Genomic DNA, 24,658 nt, shown 5'->3' with positions numbered 1-24,658 from the left:
TGAGATTTGGGATTTTTTTTTGTCTTCTTTCTTAATATCTGGATATGGCAGAAAAAGAAATATAGGCAGAGCAAGTGTAGCAAGTGTGTTTCTGCCTCGGTCATTTCAGGCAAATTTATCCTTTCTGCAATATCTTCTGAGAAAGGTTAGCTGATGCATGTAAAACAGGAGTGACTAAAATAGTAAGATACAAATTAATAGTGTTATTTAAGTGTGTGTGTACAAGAGAGTAGGGTTATAAGATGAGACATTCTCATTTTTTCTAGAACCACAAGATACTGAAGAAAGTCAATGCCCTCCCATCTCCCATCTTTCAGACCCCTTCAGAATGCTCTCCGCTTTGACCTGTTTAAGTTTATTTTAATAAAAAAAACAAACACATTTTCAAGGAATAGATGCTTTAAGTATGGTTCATTCTTTGGAGGGGGTGTATGTGTACCACGTGACAAGTGGTTGCCATGGTAATTTCTCATTATTGTTGAATTGAAAAATAATTACTCTGGCAAAAATCCCACGTAACCTGTCAGTGCTTAAGTTAAAGATGCCGAGGGGCAGCCCTGGTGCCGGGATCCTGTTTTTGGTGAAGGGGGATAGGGTTGGGAACAGAAGAGAATCTAGGATGGAAGCAAAATGCTTCTGTAGATTTTTAAACATAATTAAGACTCTCTTCTGCTATTTGACATGACTGTGTGTCTCATCCTGATATATGATTAGGCTGCTGGTGAAATTTGGGTTCACCTGTGAGATGGGACAAAAGGACTAAAGATTGTAATAGCCCAAATGCATATAGGGGATTGTTTAGAATAAAGAAGCTTTGATGATATTTTTTCCTAATTAAAATATGGAAGAATTGTCAACAACTACTTCCCCTGTCTGTGTTCAGGCTGAGTTAATTTCATCTTTATTTACCTGGAGGCTGCTGTATGCTATTGTTACTTTCTAGCTTTGGGGAAAAGAATTCACTTTTTACTTATTAATATTCACTAAACACTCACCACACACAGTTCAGATACTAAACAACAGCAAGAATTGGAAGTACCTGTCTGTTGGGAAAACACGTGTCCCAGATCAGAAGCCCTGTGGCAGTGTGCACAGAGCTCAATCTACACATGAGTTCGGGCATTTGGTACTCAGTCCTCCTGATCCATGAGTCATTGTGGAGTGGCATGGAAAACCTACGTTTGCTTTCTTTCCTATGCTTGTGTCAAGAAATAATCCTCCTTTTGGTTAATGAAGGCCTTAAATACACTCCTCTTTTAAAAGAATGATCGGCAAAGTTGGAGTATTATTAGTAGTGTTACTCCATTTTTGCATCTTTTTTGGACTTCTAGATATTCATCCTTCTCCCAGCAGAGCTAGTCTCTGTTTTTGTCATTAAGCTGCTCCTGCTACTAGATCCCACTTGGAAATATATTGCTTAACAGTACTCTTTGAATCTCTACCCATGCATCAATCAGACCAGATGCAGATGCTTTTAATATGAAAGTACAGGGGCCTCCTAATGAAAGGACCAAAATATAGACAGGTACAAGCCCTATGTCTAGGCATATCCACTTTAGGCATATGCCTGAGAGAAATTCTTACATATAAACACAAAAGGAAACTACAGAGACATTTATGGCAGCATTGTTGGGATGACCAAAAAATTAGGAACTATCTGAGATTATTAGTAGCAAAATGTTTAAATAAAATGTATTACTGTGTATCTATTCAGTGCATTAGTATGTAGCTTATATAAGGAAAGAGAGACCCCAATATATAAATTGGGGCCAAGCGCGCTCATGCCTGTAATCCCAGCACTTTGGGAGGCCAAGGCAGGTGGATCACCTGAAGTCAGGAGTTCAGGACCAGCTTGGCCAACATGGTGAAACCCTGTCTCTACTAAAAATACAAAAATTAGCTGGGCGTGGTGGTGGACGCCTGTAATCCCAACTACTCGCGTGGCTGAGGCAGGAGAATCGCTTGAACACAGGAGGTGGAGGTTGCAGCGAGCCAAGATCACGCCATTGCACTCCGGCCTCGGTGACAGAGCAAGACTCTGTCTCAAAAAAAAAAAAAAAAAAAAAATACACACACACACACGTGTGTGTATATATATATACACACACATATACATTTATATATAGACATATATGTGTATATAAATGCACACATATGTATGTGTATATATAAATTGGATAGGTCTTCAAACACAATGTTAAATTTAAACAAATCACAGTTAAGGAAGAAAACATAATGTATCCTATCATGTAAATAAAATATTAAAAACAAAATAGGACTGTGTATGAGTGGAATCATGCATGCATATTAATATAAAAGATGGGCTAGGAAGATCCATATGGTTTTCATGAGACAGTTGTTTATGGAGGTCTGAGAGAGGAGAGAGAAAAACAGAGTAGGATATGGTGACCCAGAACATTTATTTATATTTGTAACATTTAATTACTTTAGAAAAGGAAAATGCAATAATATTGCAATAATTGTTAATTCCGGGTAATGGGCCCATGAGTCTTCATCATATTCTCTTTTGTTCTCTATTTTTAAAATTAATAAAGTAAAATTTGGCTTGTTTAATGACAGCCAGTCAAGTGCATTCATGTACTACAACCAACCTTAACCAACATTTCACTGAGATGTATAATACTCCAAAGGTGGCTCAAAAGCGTGGCAGTGTAGGTGTGAGATAATTTATTTAAATTTCTGCCTCCATATGAACTCCTGACATGCATGCCTGGGGCATTCCGTTATTGTGAGATGAGATAACAGTGATGTGACAGAGAGAAGACTTCTCTCGAACACTGTCTTGGCCCCTAGCCACTGAGGTTAGATTTTAAGATTCCTACATTTTTAGAGAAAGAATCTTACTCACCGTGTGGATGGGGCCTTATCATCTGTTTAGTCCATTTTTCTACTCCATTATTGGGTATTAATTTATAGGAGAATCCTGCTGAGGATGCATAGATACATAATGTCCATTCCCTATCCTTAAGTAACGTAGTCTGCTGGAGCATACTTTAGGAAAATGTGTATTACAAGGTGATGATTCCATGATAATTTCATATACACTCTATTGGGATTATAGTTGTCAAGATTTCCTAGTACAGGAGACAGTGAAAGAGGGGTCCACAAACTGCATCTTGGCATTTGCTGGACATTGTAGGTCAAAAGAATGACATATGCAAAGGCAGGGAGGCACAAAGAGTTGAGAAGGAACCCTTAACCCTGACAGGTGATATCTCTTATATCTGCCAGTCCCAGATGTGCGTGCCACCCAATACACCTGGGAACAAGATGTCAGACTTGTGGTTGTGTTTTAAGAGCGTGTGCTATACCATTTACTTGGAAGTCCCAAAAGGTTGATCTTTATCTTTTGGGCAAAGATGAGACTGGTCAGTCTCAATGCACCTCCTGGTTAATCTCCAAGTTAGTTTAACTTGTGATGATTATGTGTGTGGAGTAAGAGTGATCAGCTGCACCCTGCTTTGCCTCTAAACTTTAGCGGAAACCGGAGTTAGTGAGCTGCTCTATGGGATCCTTCATCAAAACGGCTTATAACTTAACTCACACAGCCTCCTGCTGGCCGTCTTGCTGAACTTGGCCACATTGCCAGGTCCAAAAGGAGAATGGGCCATTTTTGTGGTACTTCCGCATCATTTCTCCAATGATGTTGGCTCTAAGTTTACGGTCAGCTGGTGGAACTGCTAGCCTGTACGTAAAGCTGCAGAATTTTAATTAGTATCTTTTCTTTCAAATGACCATGGTCTCTTTTTCTTCCTCACATGTGGCCAAACTAGAGTCTGTGTTGCAGGGTCCATACCATTCTAGATGACTGACAATTAAAACTTGGAAAATGGAGGGAATGATTTTTTTTTTTTTTGTAGTGATTGTCCACAACTCATAAGGCAGCTGTGTCACCAAGAACTGAGTGTCTACCAGTAGAGTTGTTAGATCTTCTGCCAGAGACTTCTATTTGGCTCAGCAGAGGTCTTAGCTGTATTTCAGCCACTCCCTAAACTCCTAATCTCTTTATTATCCACATTACTTCTACAAAATTGCCTAACTGATCCCAGGAACTATACCAGACAACAGAATGGAAGCAAGAGTGTTCCAAAAGGAGATTTATTATCAGGAAAACCATGTGAAGGTGGGAAAAAGGGTATGAACTCCGAAAGGTTGGAGGGGAAAATTTCCTCTAGTCAATGCTGACCTCTTCCTCTAACTCTTGTAAAGCATTTTTGCTCTTCAACCCAAAGTGGGAAATAACTTTTTAAGTAAAATTATTCACAAAAAAGCATGTATTGGAGTTAGGCAGACTTGTTACGTGAACTTTAGCTTCATCACTTTCTTGCTTTGTAACCTTTATTGAGTAGCTTACCTTTTTTGAATTTTAGATTCTCTATGAATATCTTAAGGGTTAAATGAGATAATGATAAATAATAACAGTTGACACATATTGAACAACTACTATATGCCGGGCAGTTTCTGTTTAGTCCTCACAGCACACCGAGATTATTATTCCCACTTACCCCACAAGCAAACAGACGCAAAGAAATTAGATGTGTTGACTGAGGTCATCCAGCTATTAAGAGGCGGAAATCATATGTGTAAGTCAGTATAACATAGAAGTTAAGGACATAAGTTCTCTATAAGGCTGCCTGCTCTGCCCCTTGGTAGCAATTAGGGTAGTTGTGAATATAAAATGGTTCAATACATGTACAGCACTTAGAAAATTCTGGATTATGATACTAACATTAACCCGGGGCCCTCAAACATGTGCTCTTTCCATAATAAGCTTCCTTCATATACAGCCAACACAAGAATGGCCTATACCCAACACTTAGTAATTTTTGTCTTAAATCTCTATTACTTTTATTCCTTTCCTAAATAAACATTTGTTCTGTCATAACTAAAGACTAATTCAAAAGCTCTGTGTGTGTGTGTGTGTGTGTGTGTACGTGTTTACACATGGGGGGAGATTGAAAATTACAATTTAAATACACAGAATGTCATTTTTATGCCAGTTTAAAATTATTGACCAACAGACAAAGTAGGGTCCACAATCAAGTTCTCCGGACAACTTTGTAAAGTGACTTCCCGAGCTGAGTTTGTGATGCCACGATAAGAAATTTATTCCATCCATCTATCTATTAATGTGTTCTATCAGCCAAACAAAAATATTATCTTATCTACCGATTATATGCCTGGCACTATGAACTTAAAGGTTACGTTTTTATTTCGAGGATGTTCTTTCAAGATTTGTGACCAAAACCAATTATATGTATGTGTGTGTGTGTGTGTGTGTGTGTGTGTGTGTGTGTGTTGGTGTGTGTGGTGTTACCTAATGTGCCCATTCTCCCAGCAGACCTCTTCTGAAATTTCCTGAGACGTTGATTCATCCCATGTTCCACTGAAGCTAGTTTGAATCATATGACATTTCTCATTCTTGGATCATTATGTCTCTTTCAACTTCTGCCAAAACTCACGTATGTATGTAGGCCCTGTGGAACCTGTAACACTGCTCATAGACATGCCTCGAACCTCATTGTAACTTGAGTACTTTCTTTTCTCCCAGTGACCTCAGATCAGCCAGCATTTCTATTGACTTTTGCCTTTCACTGGTTCATTTTCCAGCAGAAGTGTCAGAGACCAAGAGTTAGATTATCAGAAAATAGAGGATGATATGATTTGGCTGTGTCCCCACCCAAATCTCATCTTGAGTTATAGTTCCCATAATCCCCATGTGTCATGGGAGGGACAAGGTGGAGATAATTGAATCATGGGGGTGGTTTCCTTTATCTTGTTCTCGTGATAATGAGTTGGCTCTCACGAGATCTGATGGTTTTATAAGGGGTTTCCCCCTTCACTGGGCATTCATTCCTCTCCTCCCCTTCCACCATGATTGTAAATTTCCTGAGGCCTCCCCAGCCATGCTGAACTGTGAGTCAATTAAACCTCTTTCCTTTATAAATTACCCAGTCTTGGGTATATCTTCATAGCAGTGTGAGAATGAATTAATACAGAGGGAATCCAGTCACTGGGCCTCTGAATAATGAGCAAAGCAAATGAGAAGTAATAAATTTTCATTCAGATTTTTAACAGTGTTATAGACAGATGCTGTTGCCAGGGAAAAGGGTTGCTAATGGTTGAAGTGATAGGGAAAAGTGCTGATTTATAAACAGACTATTTTATAAAGTTCATTTTTTTTTTTGAGACCAGGTCTCACTCTGTCACCCAGGCTGGAGTGCAGTGGGGTGATCTTGGCTCACTGCTACCTCTGCCTCGCAGGTTCAAGTTATTCTCCTGCCTCAGTCTCCTGAGTAACTGGGATTACATGTGCCCACCACCAGGCCTAGCTGGCCAATTTTTCTATTTTCTATTCCATTTAGTTTTCCATTTTCTATTCCACTGAGTTTTCTATTTTTAGCAGAGTGTGGGTTTCACCATGTTGGTCAGGCTGGTCTCAAACTCCTGACCCTCAGGTGATCCGTCCACCTAGGCCTCCCAAAGTGCTGGGATTACAGGCATGAACCACCACGTCTGGACATAAAGTTCATTTTCAGTGCAGTTCTTTATAAAGTGGAATGCCTCCTGCCCTAGATATGATATTAAAGATGGTAGACAGAGGCAGGGAAAGGGCATTTTATTGATCTTCACTGTCTTTGGGGTGCTCTCCTGCAGATTTTATCTCCTGAAGATTTTATGGATCTTCACTCCCTTTGAGGAGCACTTTATACCTACTAATTTATTTAGTCCTCAGATCTGTGCTGCCCGATAGTAACTATTGTTGTTGTTATTGTTATCCTCAGGTTCTAAATAAGTAGACAGGCTGGGGAAGGTAGAATAAGTTGCTAAGTTCACAAAGCCGGGAGGAGGCAGTGTTACCTGCAGGACTGAATTCCGCCATGATGTATTACCAACTGCTTTACTGTGAAGCGCCAGGCAGTCTCCTGAGCGTGAGTCCTGGCTACAGGTCTGCACAAGGCAAGGAGCTCAAAGAAGAAATCAACCTGAGACTAAATATTCCCTTTCAACTCTTTCTCCCCTCTTGCTGAATCCTAACCACAGCCTCTCAAAGACTGTCAGGGAAATGTAGCAGGTTGCTGTACAGAGCAAAGGATGGGTAGGTCGGGGGTGTCCAGTGGTCTGAGTTTAAATTCCATCTCTGACGTTTATTTGGTGAGTGTACTGGAGCAAGTGACATTTACTGCCTAAGCTTTGGTTTCTGCAGTTGCAAAGTAGAGATAATATGAGCAGCTTCATTCATTCATTGAGCTGCTTTTATGAGTAATATCCTAGGCTAGACACTGTTCTGGGGGTTGGGAGATAAAGTAGCAAGCAAAACAAAGCCCCTGTGTACAAGAAGCTTATATTTGTATTGAAGAGAAAAAAAAAAAAACCACACACACAGAAGAAATAGATTCGTAGTGTGGATTAAGTAGGAAAATACACATAAAGTCATTAGACTAGTGCTTGGCATGTGGTAAACACTCAATAAATGTTAACTGTGACTCTTTTTCCATCTGTGTAGTGATTTAAAGTCGAATAAACCAACGTATCCAGTCTTCCGAATAGGGTTTCTTTCCCTGGCAGATTCCTCCACTTCCAAGCCCACTGAGTTTTCTAAAAGCTCCACAAGCTTCCAGAGCATTGAGGACGTGTGCCACGGTCTCAGATGTGGAGTGAAGCTGCCTGTTTAGTTGCTCATGTGATTGTCTTCTGCTAGTGGGCTTTAAGCCCTTTGAGGGTAGGGACCAGTCTCTTATTCAGCTGTGCATTCTGAAGGCCTACACATAGTTAAGTGCCCAATACATATTTGTTTCTGAAAGGAGAAAAAGCAGAGTACTTTGTACGTGGATCCATGCATTGCTCTTCGGTGGTTTCCTATCTACCCTGTTTTACTGAGAAAGGGATTGGCTTTTGCTATGGTGATTGGAAGGAAGCCAAAGAGAGACGCAAAAATTCATTTGTCTGAGCTTCTTTTCTGAAGGAGAGGACGGCATCAATCTTCCGTGGCTCCCTTAATTATTCTTGCTGGGACTGAGGGTTCATTCCTAAGGCCTGCCAGTGACAACAACTTAATGTTGTCATAAGCAGAGCAACTTAATGGGAAGAAGAGAGGCTTGTGGTATCTCTGCCAGGACTCAGTAGTGGGACTGTTACATGGGGAGTGGCAATTCCCCTTCTATCTCCCCTTCCATCTGACAGGCAGCTGGGATGCATCTTGTCTTCAACTTCCAGTTCTCTGGAAAAACATGGTGCTTAAGAGTTTTGGGATAAATCAGGTCCTATACTGAGAATTTGACTGGGATGTGATTCCTCCTGTGAATATGACACTCTGTATAACCTTCTTAATTCACTGTGAGAGGGGGCCCTCTTCTCCCCTTGGAGATTAACAGTGATTCTAACTGCCTTAAACTGGGCCGCTTCCAAAGTGTTTTCTGCTTGAGCAAGAGAAACATTCAACCCAAAACAAACAAACAGAATTCATATGGATGGCCTGCGTTCTGCTGAACTGCTCTATTTTTAATACTCTTTTTAACAACAAGCTAGTGGTTGCCTGTCCTCTTAAAACAATCAAGAACAGTCCATATGTATGTGACAATCGCTTGTGTGTGAACTTCTCTATCAATCTATCCATCCATGTATCTGTACCTGTATCTTTTATAGGGATATTTGCGTATAGTAGAGCTAGGAACATCTCTGTTGATTAAACTATGTTTGAAAATTATGTTTAACCTGGTTGTAATATTGTGGTTTCTATTTATAAAAATGAACTCTTACAAGAGCAGAGAGAGAGAAAGATAAAAAAAAGTCAAGTGTATTTTACATTAAATGCAAACCCTTTTGTCAAAAAACATCACATTGTGTTTTATAGCACATTTATTAAATCTCCCCAAATATATCCTGGAGAATTAATTTTTATTCGATTGGTTTGAGCTCACTTATTGAATTGGAATTTGGTTCCTATTTGAGGCAATTAATTTGAAGAGTGACCGCCCACCTACCCTTTCGTAGAACACCTACACACATATGCGAAGTAATGAGCAAGGAGCAACTGAGTTTTTCTTTCTCTTCCCTTTTCTTTTCCTCTTTGAGATATTTCCCACTTTCCCCTATTAAATAAATGATCTGTCTCTTTGCAGGATAGTGACAACCTCTGGTGGGACGCCTTTGCCACTGAATTTTTTGAAGATGATGCCACATTAACCCTTTCATTTTGTTTGGAAGATGGACCAAAGCGATACAGTAAGAAAGAAGTTTATTTTTCTAATATTTCCTCGTTTTGTGCCTGTAAGAAAACCGTAGGGGTCTTCAGAGAATAGCACAGAGCTGACAGCCTGACAATAATACCTCCACTCCTGACAATGTTCTTGCTTCTCATCGAGTCATTGTCATTGGGTGGCAGCCCGAGTTGGCTCTGACAGGTTTCCTTCGAGGCTTAGAATGTTTGGGTATTTGCCTGTTTAGAGAGTGAGGCAAATATGAACCAAGTCACCCAGTGATGAGTGGGAGCGGAATGATGGACAATTTCCATGCATCTCTTTCTGCCACCCTCTTTTATCCTTGACGGTTCACACTTGACATCCAATGTTCTGCTTCTGAAGGTTCTTAAAAAAAATAATTCCTACTGTCACTGTATCAGCCACATCCTTCTAATCCCCTCTTATCAATTATCTCAGGTATTTATTTGACAAGTGCTATCTTTTTTGGGGGTGTGGGGAGGCCACAGTTGCTTTGAACATACAGTTTGGGATTAGTGTTGACAGAATTATAGTCCCTTGTCTTTCAGGCGAGTGATAACTCTGTAAAGATCCTCAAATTACAGCCTGTGGCACCTTGGGTAACAGCTGATCTGTCCTGATTAGGTTCAGCCAACTTGTCAGAGATCAGATTTGCTAGTTGTGCTATCAGACCAGGAGGCATAGATGCATCAGCACAAAAGCAATTAATGTCCAGTTAGATCAGAGAGAGATGTGTTTTCAGAAATCAGTGTTGCACCTAGGAAAGAATCCATCAGAGGAAAAACATCCCCACTGTCACAAACACTGAAATGATGAGGGAACCAGCCATGGAATGATGAACCAGTCATGGTATGAATGAGTCAATCCAGAACATTTGAAAAATTTATAGGTAATAGGGTTCTTGATATGTATGACTGAAAGCTCTGATTGTTGCTAATCTATTTCAAAGCCACTAGAGAACAACAATTAAATAAAAAATTGGGGGAGGCTTTAGGCAACTTGGTGCTATTTGCATACTATTAGCAACTATACTAGTAGCATCAATTGCATAATTAACTGATTAATTATGCTAATATATGCACATGGCGATTCTGCAATAGTGTTAAACGCGGGAGGAGCAGCCCGGAGTGGACTTGCTGCCCAACTGAAACTGGTTGCCAGGCGCATCTCTTCATGTTTGTGTCTCATGGACTTTTAAGGACGTGGGACATTTCTAATCAATATTTTGGGCGAGAGGAGGGGCAGGTAGTATATCAGAAAATGGGCTGTTTAGAGCACCTTTATATTCAACAAAGTGACTCCTAGTGTAAACACTGATAAGCCTACTTCACAGGGATCCTGCTGAGTTAACTTGCTCTCCGGTGTGTGGGTGCCCCCAAGCAGCCTCATGCCCTACAGAGGTGTTTCAGAAGTCCCTGGGAGATAAATGAACTCAGCAGTCCAACAATTACTCCCTCCTCAAAAAGCTGCCTGATCAGTGGCGTTTAATTTCTAACCAAGCAGTCATCCATCCTGAGCCACCTTATTTTTTTCTGAGGCATAAGCTCAGATAACTTCAAGTTATCATTGTTTTATGTTCTTGTGCTTTGTTGGTTCGGGAATCCATCAGGGACTGCTCAGGGAACTAGAATTACAGTTTTAAAATATGTCCTAATACAACAGATTCTGGCTCTTCCCTCTGTCCATCCCACCCCAGCATCATTTGGGTGTGAATCACGATCATTGCCTGTTTAAGATCTTATCTCCATGAACAGGAGTAAATGCCTGACTACCAGCCATTGTTGCCCAGGTTTCTTTGTTTCTCCGAGCCAAAATATTTCCCGAGTGCAGAAGAGAAACAAAGATGATTGACGGTCTTGAGCCGAGTCTCATCAGCTGCCTTGCTGACAGCCTGGTGATGTGCACACGCTGCTGATGTGCGGGCTGGTGACAGCTGATTGACAGCCCAAGACTGAGAGACAAGGAAGATGAAGCTTGCTTAGAACGCCTGACGTGCACTGTTTATGCAGCGCTCTGAGCTCAGGCGCTGCCATCTTAACCCGTTCGAGGTCCAGGCATACTGTGCCAGGCTGGGAAGACTCCTGGCTGTCCTGGGGCTGGAAGCTGCAGCTCTTCCTTCATGCTTCCAGGGAAGCTGAAAGCTTTGTTTTTCTGATGAGGAAAATAAGATTTGGCTGTTGCATTAGTATTTGTTAAAAAAAAAAATCCCCACTCACACACATATGAAATAATAAGAGATATTTTAGCTGAGGGTTTTTTTTTTTAGCCTTTACTAGAAAAAACTTTTCATTCTTCCTCCCCATCGCTGGTGTCTAGGGGGGTCCTTTTGGGTCTATAATACTTTATCTCTAAGTTGCCATAAATCCTGTAATAGACATCTGCTTATTTATTTATTGTATGTCATTCCTTATTAGAATGTTATTTGCATGTGGATGAGGGCTCTGTTTTGTTAATTGCTGAGTTCTCAGATTAATACAGGAACTCATACATAATAGGTAGCTCAATAAATATTTGTTGAATGAAGGAATAAATGAGGACACAAATGCATAGACATTTGTAGAAAAGTTTATATAATCAAGTAAAATGTTGGCAAAGCTATCCTTTACTGAGATCTTTGGATTTTTTTGAACAGGAAGAAATTAACTCACAGTGGTCCACTGGCGTACTCAAACAATCTCTGGGTTACGATCTGATCTTTTTTTCTTTTTTTGAGACAGAGTCTCACTCTGTCACCCAGGCTGGGGTGCAGTGGTGTGATCTCAGCTCACTGCAACCTCCACCTCTGGGTTCAAGTGATCCTTCTGCCTTAGCCTCCCTACCGAGTAGCAGGGATTGCAGGTGTCTGCCACCACTCCCAGCTAATTTTTGCATTTTTAGTAGAGACAAGGTTTCACCATGTTGGCCAGGCTGGTCTCTAACTCCTGGCCCGAAGTGATCCACCAGCCCAGCCTCGGCCTCCCAAAGTGCTGGGATTACAGGCATGAGCCACCACATCTGGCTGTTCTGATAGATTTTAATAGGAACAAAAGTCCCGACAGTATAATAATTCAAGAGATGATGATGTTCTGGGTGATATATTGTTCCTTTCATTCAGAAAGCAGAAAGCTCCTCAGTATTGACCCTCTTCCTCCACGTGCTCCATCTCTTAAGCCCTTCACTCCCCTGATGGGGGTGTGTCCACCCAGGTGAGATATGATTGGGCAGGTGGAAGCACTGATGTTTTCTTAGGGAACAGGTGGTAATTGGTGGGGAGAGCTTCAGGATGGGCCAGGTTATTAGACTATGTGAGAAATTGGCCTGTGCATCCCTAAGGCCACTTGCCTGCCCCTGCCCTGGACAACACCAGGAAGGTACTACTCTGGCAGCTGGAGAAGTGGGCAGTTCAATGGAGGAAGTTCTATCCTTTGGGTAAGGTGGACTCTAGGAAAGAAGAGTATCAGAGGTAGACAATTCCCTGGCAGCAGGTCAGTAGAATCAAGAACATTAGGGCTAAAAATGGTCCTTTCTAAAAATGGAAACTTGATCCAGAGAGGTTAGGTGGGTGCCCCACAGGTGAGGCTGAGCCTCAGGTTTGCTGATTCCAAAGTCAGCTTGCTCTCTCTCTCTCTCTGTCTGTCTGTCTCCCTCTCTCTCTCTCTCTCTCTCTCTCGCATACACACACACACACACACACACACACACACCCTATTCCTACATCATGCCATAGCTAAGGGAAAATAAATGCTTTTATCAACACACACATTTCTGGTAACAGAAATAAGGGTCCCAAATAATTACTGTCCTTTATCTGAAACAGAAGACAAAGAAAGCCAAGGATCAGGTTCCTCAAAGCCCTCTGTGCACCTGCTCTGCAGTTCTAAGTCCAGCATAAAGTGTTGCTATTTCCTTCTCTGTCTTGGGTTAGGCTGATCACTTGCTATTAGTTTCAAGCACAATATTAATTTCCCTTTGCTCCTTTTAGGCATGTAGCAGAACCGTTCCCCACACTATTCTTCTGCCTTATGACAGTCACAACCACCATTTGAGTAATATGCTTCTCAGCTGGCCTAGCCTATGTTCAGGTCCAGGTCCACAATGGCCACATTCTTAGGAAATAAGGGGTTCACATCTCATTCGGAAAATATTTCCTTCCTGGGAGAGATACATGGAGAAGGATCTCCTGAGGCCCATCTCAGCAGGCAATGCAGGGCTGAGAGGCTGGATGGTGCAGGAGAAAGGGAACAGGGGTTCAATGCAAACATTCTTGGGCTTTAATCCATGCTTTGCTTGATAAACAGAGACTTCATTTTCTTATGTGCAAGTGAGTATAATACTACCATCACTGGGCTGGGTGCTGTGGCTAACGCCTGTAATCCCAGCACTTTAGGAGGCCAAGGCAGGTGAATCACCTGAGGTCAGGAGTCCAAGACCAGCCTGACCAATATGGTGAAACCCTGTCTCTATTAAAAATACAAAAATTGGCTGGGCGTGGTGGCATGCGTCTGTAGTCCCAGCCACTTGGGAGGCTGAGATAGGAGAATTACTTGAACCCAGGAGGCAGATGGAGGTTGTGGTGAACCAAGATCATGCCACTGCACTCCAGCCTGGGTGACAGAGCGAGACTCTGTCTCAATAAAAAAAAAAAAAAAATACTGCCATCGCTGGCTTGTGAAAATTAAATGAGATGTTATAATCAAAGAGCTGAGGACCATTTGAAGCATAGAATGATCAATACTTATTATCATTGATATGCATGGCCTTGGCCTCACCATAGCTTCTATGCATTGAAAAGGCTTCCCACTGGGCAGGACTTATCAAGTGAACAGTGTGGACAGCCTGATGCCGAGGCTCCCTGGCCAGGTGGGAGTCCACACGACCTTTTTAATGGGCAGTTCCTGCTGAAATGCAGGACTGAGGAGATTAGGCTCTGCTCCCAAAATTCAAGTGCAGAAACCCACTCTCGCTTCTAGTAAGCGGTGAGCAGGAGAAGGGAGTAGAGAGGGGAACAGTGATTAAGAATGTGTGGGGCAGAAGACTCCAGAACACTTGGTTGAACTATGTGTAAGTGGGCATGGCTTTGCAGGTTAGTGGGGAAATAGTGTAACTACTAAAACGCTACCTTGTTTCAGAGCACTTTCTGTTGGCCTGTTTCTTAGAGAAAAACCTAATTCTTTTCTAAGTGGCCTCATTTGAAACGTAAGGGTTTGATGGGATGGTGCATGTAAAGTTTTTGGCAGTGCTTTCATCCCTTTAAAAATGTTCCATAACACATTGATGGGTGTTCTTATTAGATTGGATTCCAATAAGCACATTGTTTTCTCTAGATTGAGATCTAGGACAATGCAGATAAAATTTTCATTAACCTTTAACTACTATTTGTGGTTTGGGGCTAGGGGTCCCAGTAATTCTCTATCACACATTTGTTATTTCATCTTGACCTTAGTACCCTGTCTGGAACGAGGATTTCCAGAGAGACCACACATATTCATGGCCACACTAGCCAAAAGCTATTCCATGGCTGCTGGAGGGACATTTCGCTCTCCAAAAAGAGAAAAGTTGTTTTAAGAAATGTCATCACTCTCTGTGCTTTTCTTTTCCTCAGTCACCAAGGCTCATTAGATAGTCTGAAGAACCACAAATCCACACCTCTGTGGAGCCATTTCTACACTTGCTGTTTCTCTTTTACATTGTCGTTCCTTACCTCCTTTATTTTTCCTGAAAGCTCCAATAGCTTTGCAGTATTGACTAAGTTCTTCAATTTTGTCTTGTAATATGTGTTTTTATGTGTTGTGTATTTGGACATGTTCCCCTAAGGTAGAGAAATTCTGCAAGGGGCCCAAGTAGGTTCACTATCTCCGGTTTCTATTTCTCTACTGCTTTTTATTGGTTCGACCTCACCCAGCTGTATTTTTACTGTGCTTGCTGTATAGGAATTCTGAAAGCATTTTTTCTCTATTTTTTCTTTCTCTTTCTCTAATATCCCATTACATGATTTAAAACATGTTTCTGGGAAAATCACTCCTTGGTAATAATGCATAAGGCATTTTGACACCACACTTAATAACTACTATGGCAGGAATGTGGCCACTTAAAAAAGTTACATGCAAAGAATGTGCTCTGCAGCACATGGGGAAAGGGATTTCAAGTGCAAGAATTTAAGACCCATGTGTGTTTTTTCTAGGAATAATGCCTTTGTGGTGTCCACCTAAAACCTAGAAAGGCACAGGTTCCTCTGGCCACTGCTTAAAGCTCTTGAGCCTTCTCAGAAGGTATGGCCAGCTGGCCCTGCAGACTTGGTCTTCCATAAAGTAATTTTGCTTCCCTAAACATTCCTCATTCTTTTTTTTTTTTCCATCCATTGAGACGGAGATAACATTCACGGGTTTTGGATCCACGCAGATTCATTTTGAGTCTTTGCTCCTCCATAACTGCCGGATGTTAGGCATGTGAGATGACATTAGACATGTTGCTTAAACTACCTTAACCCCAGTTTATTCATCTGTAACATCTGGGTAACAATAATGCCAACATTTTAGGGTTAAATGAGATGCACCTGTAACTTTAGCTTAGTGCCGCTCTTGAAAAGCACAGAGTACATAAATATTTACTGCATGAATTAATGAATGGATGAATGACAGAATAAGTGAGTGAGTTAAACCTATGAGACAACAGCCACTTCAAATTACCATGGAGTTCCCATTATTTATTTGGCACATAGTGGGAAGAACTCTGGTTTTGGGCAGAGCCAAAACAGACTTGTCTTCTTTCTATACAGGAACCAAGAATTTAAGATCAATTGGGGAAAAAATGAATATTAATGGCAAATGGTGAGTTAAACAAACAAGTTCCAAACAATTACAATTACCACATCTGTCCAACAGAGGGTGAGATTTTCATCCCCCATTTTGCTCAGAGAGCAAGGAACTGCTAAACATTTATCAAGTGCTGGTAATTTATTTGGGCAAGTTATATGTAAAGAGTGGGCTCTGTATCTTGTTCACTGAGGACCAGAGGAAAGGAAATTGATTTTGATTGCATTCAAAAATTTATTTTCAAGAAAAGAATACACTTCCTCAGAGTAGTCCTTCATGTTTAATTATGGGAATGGATTCTTGCCTCTGACTGTGGCATCTTGGTTGCTTAAAAACATAAATGCCATTGTCTCAGATGACCCTGGACCATGCATTTATTCGCATGGGGTTCCATTAAAATGTTTCCAGATGGCTCTAGCCCCCGATGTTGTGATTTTATTTGATTTTTATTTTAAAGATGAGGTCTCACTCTGTCATCCAAACTGGAGTGCAGTGGGAACTGATATTGTGATTAATGAGTGTCCATTTCAGTAGCAGTTTTCATTAGGCTGGTGAGATTTGTAGCAAATTCAGTTAGAAGTAGAGCAGATTGTCATTCGAAGTTGATTTGTTCCTTCACTCATTCATGGATTCATTCTTTCAGAACTCACTGAACTCTTGCTGTTTGTCAGACATTGCCTTCCTAGGCCAGACAGTTCTTCGGAGAAAGACAGTTCATCACAAATTTTTAAATTTACTTTTGATTTGATTTTATTTAAAACTCTTACCTTAAATTAGCATAATTGCCTAAGTTGCTCAGAAAGAGAATATTCCTGTGACATTAATGGAAAATCTAGGACTAGTCATAAAAATACTTGAGAGAAAGCCCGCAATTGATAGATGAACTGACAGATTTCTGAAAGAGAAAAAGGAGACCCATCTCTTCCCATTTGTGGTTTCAAATTGATAGTATCAGAAGTTGCAAATTGGCCATAACAGTGGCTTGAACAGACATTCCATTCTCTAATGTCTGGTAAATACCACACTAATGATCACATGAGATAATGGACAGAAAAGTGCTTTGAATGAATTTAAAGTGTGGTACAAGTTGAAGGTATAATTATTATCATATTTATAATTAACGTTTCAGATATGGTATGTTTTTATTATCCCCTAATATGTTATAAGTCCAGCTGTTATGAAATCTGAGGTGGTTGTTAGCTCTTCTCTTAGGGGGTTACAATTGTCAAACGTACAGGCTTAAACACAAGTCATATCTATGACTGCCCTCACGAGCTCGTTCTGGAGGTCTGAATGAGGTACTAACCAGAAAATGGACATTATGTGCTCTTTGCCTGACTCTGTGTGACTGTGTTATCTATGGAGTCCTGGCACGTGCATTTCCTGACTTTCGGTTTTATGGACTATATTGCCTATGGTTTCCAAACTGAAATAACACTACCCCATAGTGGGTAAAACAAAGTGTGTCAAATCTTTTCATTGTCACAATGACAGCTGTTGCTACCAGAATTTATTGTTTGGGGACTGGAGAAGAGAACTGTTCTACACAATAAAAAATTATTGAGAAACACATTATCTGACTCTTCTTACCTCCAACTTATTATCTTTTTGAAGTTAGGGTTGCCAGATAAAATGTAAGTATACAAATGCAATACTTGAGACATCATACTTCTCTACTACAACATTATTTGATATTTATCTGAAACTCAAGTTTAACTGAGCATCCTGTGTTTTCTTTGTTAAATATGGCATCCCTACTTCAAGGACCCCAGTTCATGTTCAAATGTGAAATCTTGACAATTCCAGAGCAGCTACAATGTGGTGTGAGCATGACACATGATACAAAAAAGACTAAGAGATCTACCTGGACTTCTTATTCATAAGTCTTGCTTCTATTTATTTCCAGACACTGTACTCATGAGCCCCAGTTAAAGAAAGAAATGCCCCAGCAGAGGTTGGGAGTGAGGATGCAGGTCAAAGTCTGCCTGAATTTAAGTCCAAAGTCTGCATTGCAGGCCTTCTACAGTTGACTGTGCCAGGCATCTGGGCAGGTGTTGAGCACACGCATAGGAGTGTGATATATATGACTTGCCCAAGGGAACTTGCAGTATAACAAGGGAGACAGACCCATAAACGACGAACTCTAATGCAATAGCATCCACCCTGTAAGAGTAGTGCAAGCAAAGTTCTGTGGTGCACTAGAGACCTAATGTACAGCGTAATGACTATAGTCAATAATACTGTATTATATACCGGGAATTTTCTAAGAGATGATTTCAGGTGCTCTCACAACAATGAAAAATTGTAGAAGGATATGGCTATATTAGTTTGCTTAATTGTGGTAATAATTTCACTAAGTATATGTATATCAAAACATATTGTACATCTTAAATACATAGAATTTTTATGACAAAAATAGAATTAAAAAATATAGAAAGTACAACGAGGCATGGAGAAGCGGGTGTTGATGAAGTCTGCTCTTAATAGAAAAAGATTGAGCCTGGGAAAGACTTCTTTCTAACCTTCTAAAACCCTTAGTTCTTAAACTCATGAGAGAAAACACTCTACCACAATGTCCTTCAAGTACAAAGCTTTCAATAGATATTTGTAACTTGAACAGATGATGCAATGCTGGTAAATAGCACAAATGTGACCCATGATGTCTGAATATCTAGCCCACAGGCACATTATTAAACCTACAGTTTTCCCCATATTTTAATAAGTTTCCACCATCACAATCTCAAGTGACTGCAGCCTGTTTTGTATTATAGAGCAATCTAGAAATTTGTCCACAGAAAGAACAAGGACTTGAGACTCATATATATATATATTTTGTTTGTTTGTTTCTTTCTTTTTTTTTTTTTTGAGATGGAGTCTTACTCTGTCACCCAGGCTGGAGTGCAGTGGTGTGATCTCGGCTCCACTGCAACCTCCGCCTCCCAGGTTCAAGCAATTCTCCTGCCTCAGCCTCCCAAGTAGCTGGGACTATAGGCGCTCACCACCACACCCGGCTAATTTTTGTATTTTTAGTAGAGACGAGGTTTCACCATATTGGCGAGACTGGTCTCAAACTCCTGACCTTGTGGTCCACCCACCTCGGCCTCCCAAAGTATGAGCCACCACACCCCGCCGAGACTCATATTTTAAACTTCAAACTAAAATTATGCCTACCCAACCTACAATGCTAAGACTGATTTTTTGTCTTTGGTGCTTTGGACCATGAGATTGCTAGAGTATTTCACCACATAGTCTCAAAACTTCCTAGGAAATCCAATTATAGCATCAAATTTTACAGAATAAGTAATTCTCAGCAATGGTTAACTAGGTACTTGAATCTTATTGAATGCATCTTACTGGGTATAATTTCAGTGGAAACACCTATTTATTTATTTAACCTTCCTCAATGACTTCCCATGTGTTATCTTTCTGTGCCCTGGGGATAAGAAGATGAATGAACAAAATCTCTTGCTTTGGAGGAGCTAAAGATCCAGCGAGCTTTTGTTTCAAAGACTTGATTATTAGCAGAGCTTAGCCATGTTTTTTCATATAGATACCCTCTGCCTCTGTTTATAAATCTGTTCCTAATAATGTTTCACACTCTATTTTTACACATTATTTCCAAACGCTACATTATTACTGTTTTTTAAACGTAAAGCATTTGGAAAAATCAGTGTTCAGCTGAGATGTGTGCAGTATTTCTTTTAGATAATAATGGTTGGTGATATTTTGGTTTAGTGGAGTGAGCCAATTCCAGGTATCCTCCCCCACAATCCAATGTGTAGCTTAATCTTCACATTCATGTCATGTTTTAGAACTGTGAACACACCTTATTTATGCAGATGAGGTAAAATAAAGCATTTGTTGAAGTCAGGTTAAATTAGCACTCTTCTACGACTGTACTAAGCAATGTTCAGATGGATTTCATTAAGAATGTAGAGGCTCCATGACAAAATTACCCATCAGGGTATGTTTTATTTATTGTTTAATCAAGGTAATCATATTGGAGTATTTGAATTCAGGAGCTTACAGAACTGGGTGCCTTCATGTATTTTGCTTTTATTATTCATTCCAGAAGAATCAGCTTCACAAACCATTATGCCATACTTGTTTATTTTTATGAAGTTGTCCTTTCCCAATTGGTATTCTCCTTACTACTCTTTGATGGGAACTTCCCTGTCACAATATGTATTTTTGGCTTTTCAACAAGTCAGGAGAACTTGAACTTGACAATGATGACACTAATTATCATTCTGAAGATCTGAAAAAGGAGGACATAAGGTCACCTGGGAGCCTGGTGATAAAGCCCCTCCCATTTAATGAAGCCCAGCACCATTACTCCCTTACACATCAAAATTTGTTCTCCATTTTATCGAAAGCAATATTACATTATTTTTACAAACTTTCCTTAAAAAATACATTATGTCTGACTTATTCCTGCCTTTGAATAATCTTATTTGCAGTTTGATTGTTTGTCTTTTTTTACTTTGAAAAATGCATCATTTGCTATGTCAGGATGAGGTTGTTACACTGAAAACAATGAAAAAACAAGAGTTCTTTCAAAATCTAATCATGAGCTTGTCCCAGTCAGTAATGCTTGGGAGGGTATTTCCTCATAGACACACATGGTATCTCCATGTTACTCTCATATTCTGATATTCCGGATAAAAATCAACCACCTCAGATGGTTCTCAGGTAAAGGATAATTATTTGTGTCTGTGTTTTCAGAATTAATTCAAGCTTTGAAAATATTCCAAAGATTAAAGTTAGCTAGCTGAGAGATGTATTTGTCCATGTAAAATTTCCTCTGGAAATGTTTGTCATGTCATATATGAGAAGTACTAGCATTTGGTAAACTCAACTATACTTATTCAGTGTTCACTTGAGGCATTTAGAAAGTTCAACTTTCAAGCTTTAAAACAATTAATAATAATTTTCTTTTTCAAATTTGCCTGCATAAAATAACTTAATTCTCATGCTTATTTGCTTTCCTTCAATAGGACCATAAGAGAAATGATAAACGGTGTTTGACTGATTATGTAAATAAACTGCTAATTATATCCTTAATAGTTATCCACGCTTCTAGACACTGTACTGGAATGTATTTCTTATAAAATGCTTTAGTACTTAGAGCTCTATATTTTTTTAAAAGATGGGCCCAAACTCAGTAGTTATGAGAGTTATTATTCAGGTTCACAGCAGTGCAGCAGCTATTTTTCACTTGATAATTACCTTGTTAAACTAATGTCAGACCAGCGCCATGCCTTATTTAAGAAAATGGTCCATCAGCCCCGAGTAAGCAGGCCCAGCTGTGGAAATATTAAAAGATTTATTAAATTCAGGCTCGTCTTCAGCATTGTCTCATCGACATTAGTTATGGGACTTGTAAGAAGTTTTCTATTTCTCATTAGATGTTTGCAGCATCGTTCTTGAGGTCCTGCTGCAGCTTCCGACAGCTGGTGTTTCCATTGTGTTCCTTCTATGTCTAGTTCTGGGCTTTGTGGCCAACCAGGGCACCTTTTAATTGGCACAATCTTCATTCAGAACCCTGAGGAGAAGATGACCCATTCCCCGGAAATTAGGAATGCATATGATTACATTTCACTTCCTATTTTCCCTTTTTTTAAATTATTTATTTATTTATTGAGACCGAGCCTCACTCTGTTGCCCAGCTTGGCATGCAGTGGCACAATCTAGACTCACTGCAACCTCTGCCTCCCGGCTTCAAGTGATTCTCCTGCCTCAGCCTCCTGAGTAGCCAGGACTACAGGCGCGTGCCACCATGCCCAGCTAATTTTTGTATGTTTAGTAGAGACGGGGTTTCACCATGTTGGCCAGGCTGGTCTCAAACTCCTGACCTCCAGTGAGTGGCCCGCCTTGGCCTCCCAAAGTGCTGGGATTACAGGCATGATCCACTGCACCCAGCCACCTATTTTCCCATTTTTAAAATTGCGGTTTCATTTATTACCTTTTTCCCTTTGGAAAAGAAAAAAAAAATCAAGACTCTCCAATATTAGCCGTGGCTTTGGCTAAAAAGAGACAGATACAGATTTGAATTTTTAGTCCCACGTAAGTACTTCTTGCTATGATATTATAATTTGCCAAAAAAATGGAGTCAGACACATAGTTGGTTCTTGGTGTTTTTCAAATATGTTCAATAATGACTTACTGGATTAGTTAATAAGTTAAAATGATAAACATTCTAATAATGCTTTACAGTTTATGAAATGCTTTCATAAATCAGGACCATCTGTAAGCTTACTGAGGCTGAGGACTGTGTGTCATTCACCTTTGTAGTCACTGTGCCTGTTTCTGTGATAGAGAAAGGCCCATGGTCAATATTTGCTGAGTAGTGCTTGGTGACCATGTGTCATTCCATCATCACTACAAACCTGGGAGCAGGTGTCAGATTGACCATTAGTGTTGAAGAGACGACAAAAGCGAGGCCTTCAAAGATGCGGAATTCAACTCTTCTGCCATATAGGCCCATACTGTGTACCCTTTACCATCCCACTATTCAGAACTTTTTTTTTTTTTTTTCAACAGTAGAGAATCTTTAAACACTACCTGTTTGGATTCAAAAAAAATTCTAATCTCTTACTCTGGATCCTGGACACTTACCTCCTTCTCTCCTCATTTGCTCCTCCCAGAAAGAGCACAGGTTAAGCATAATTAGTTCTTCGTGGCAAATGTGTACCTGCGGCCTGTTTTTCTTATTGTAGTTAAGTGTGGATTGCTGAAATCCCTTCGACATGGCTGCTATGAAGCTGACATTTATAAATTTTCTTTCTTAACGCAGTATGGGGTCCTCCATATGTCTTCCACAATAACTCTCTGTGTTTTCAGGGAATCTAAAGATTTATTTCCTTCCAAGTCCTTGTTGCTGGCATTTTCTCCAAGCCTCCAAAACTGCCAAGAGATGAACTTCAATTTAGAGGAACTGTTACATTTGTCATTGTGAATTTGCTAAACTTTGGATAAATTTGAAGATTTATGCTTATTCGCAAATGGGCCCTGAGAATATCTTTGGAGCTCAGAAAGTTCACGCTTGACTTCCTTTTCACTGTTCTAAGTAAACGAGTTCTTAAATCCCTGCAGTCTCCCTGCCTGGGCTCTGGGTCTCTGCCATTGCCTCAGCCTGCATTCATTTGGACCAACAGGAACTGAGATGTGACTTACCTCTGAGGTGTAGAGGAGGAGGGCCTTCTGCCTGCCTTGTTCTGTGGAAATCACATACTCAGTCTGTATTTCCAGGATGACCCAATTAGAGAATGCCTTACATAACCCCTCACTTTAAAGGCAAAGAGCCCAGGCGTGTGAGTCAGACAAGCTTGGCTTCAAATCACGACCCTGTCCTGCAGTTACCATATGATCTCGGATGTTACACCTAATTTCTCTGAGCCTCACCATTTTGATCTGTATAATGAAAATAGTGTCTATCTGGCACTGTTATTATAGTATTTGTGAGTAACATACATACAATCCCTGATACACAGGAGTTTTTCAATAAGTAATAGCTATTATAATCTGTATTTATATGTACAGCTAACATACCAAGAAATTGACTTGGCTTTGACTTGCTGAAGGCAACCCAGCTAGCTGGTAATCAAGTCAGGATTCAAATTAATGTTTCCTAATTCTTCATAAAACACGTGACTTGGCTGGGCACGGTGGCTCAGGCCTGTAATCCCAGCCCTTTGGGAGGCCCAGGCGGGCAGATCACAAGGTCAGGAGATCGAGACCGTCCTGGCTAACACGGTGAAACCCCGTCTCTATTAAAAATACAAAAAAAATTAGCTGGGCGTGGTGGCGGGCGCCTGTAGTCTCAGCTACTTGGGAGGCTGAGGCAGGAGAATAGTGTGAACCCAGGAGGTGGAGCTTGCAGTCAGCTGAGATCAAGCCACTGCACTCCAGCCTGGGCGACAGAGTGAGACTCCTTCTCAAAACAAAAAACAAACAAAAAAAATCACATGACTTGGCCAGGTGCAGTGACTCACACCTATAATCCCAGAACTTTGGGAGGCAGAGATGAGTGGATCACTTGAGGTCAGGAGTTCAAGACCAGCCTGGTCAACTTGGTGAAACCCTGTTTCCACTAAAAATACAAAAATCAGCTGGGCATGATGGCGGGTGCCTGTAATCCCAATTACTCGGGAGGCTGAGGCACGAGAATCACTTGAACCCAGGAGGCAGAGGTTGCAGTGAGCCGAGATCCAGCCACTGCACTCCAGCCTGGGTGACAGAGCGAGACTGTGTCTAAAACAAACAAACAAACAAACAAACCACATGAGTCTATTTATTAGTAACTTGCTAAAAGTTCCATGCTCTCATTTTCATTTTAAACAGTGTAGAAGAAACCTAGTTTACAAGGACCACATATCATATTTTGTTCTTTGAATCATCTTCAAAATATTTTAGAGCCAAGTATAGGGGGAAGTGTCATTAACTGCCTTGATTTTAGTGATGTGTAAAAAATTGGAGACAATCTATTTGATAGGTATTTTAGTTTTCGATTGCAGAATATCAAATTACCAAAAACTTAGTGAATCGAAATGACACACATGTATTATCTCACAGTTTACCTGCATCAGGAGTCCAGGCTAGGTTGCTGGGTGCTCTGCCTAGGGT

At 40.4% G+C, this 24,658-nt stretch overlaps 1 protein-coding gene and 1 long non-coding RNA gene across 14 annotated transcripts in view; one reads left to right on the top strand and one right to left on the bottom strand.

Moving 5' to 3' along the window:
* The window catches only part of LDB2 (LIM domain binding 2), a 393,312-nt gene that overhangs the window by 129,267 nt on the left and 239,387 nt on the right, over positions 1-24,658 (top strand). For all 13 annotated transcript variants that reach the window (XM_019025618.4, XM_055385453.2, XM_019025621.4 and 10 more), the window contains exon 2: positions 9,144-9,246. In XM_019025618.4, coding sequence (XP_018881163.3) covers positions 9,144-9,246 — 103 coding nt within the window. The remainder of the gene's footprint in view (positions 1-9,143; positions 9,247-24,658) is intronic.
* Positions 20,047-22,939, bottom strand: LOC129533203 (uncharacterized). Its single transcript, XR_008679285.2, has 3 exons — positions 22,652-22,939; positions 21,263-21,339; positions 20,047-20,291 (listed from the first exon to the last, which is right to left on the bottom strand). It is a non-coding gene; the product is annotated as an uncharacterized lncRNA (long non-coding RNA).

Source organism: Gorilla gorilla, chromosome 3, assembly GCF_029281585.2.
Source record: "Gorilla gorilla gorilla isolate KB3781 chromosome 3, NHGRI_mGorGor1-v2.1_pri, whole genome shotgun sequence".
NCBI classification, from domain to species: domain Eukaryota; kingdom Metazoa; phylum Chordata; class Mammalia; order Primates; family Hominidae; genus Gorilla; species Gorilla gorilla.
The sequence above is the reverse complement of the archived record's forward strand: the minus strand, read 5'-3'. Positions and strand labels throughout refer to the sequence as shown.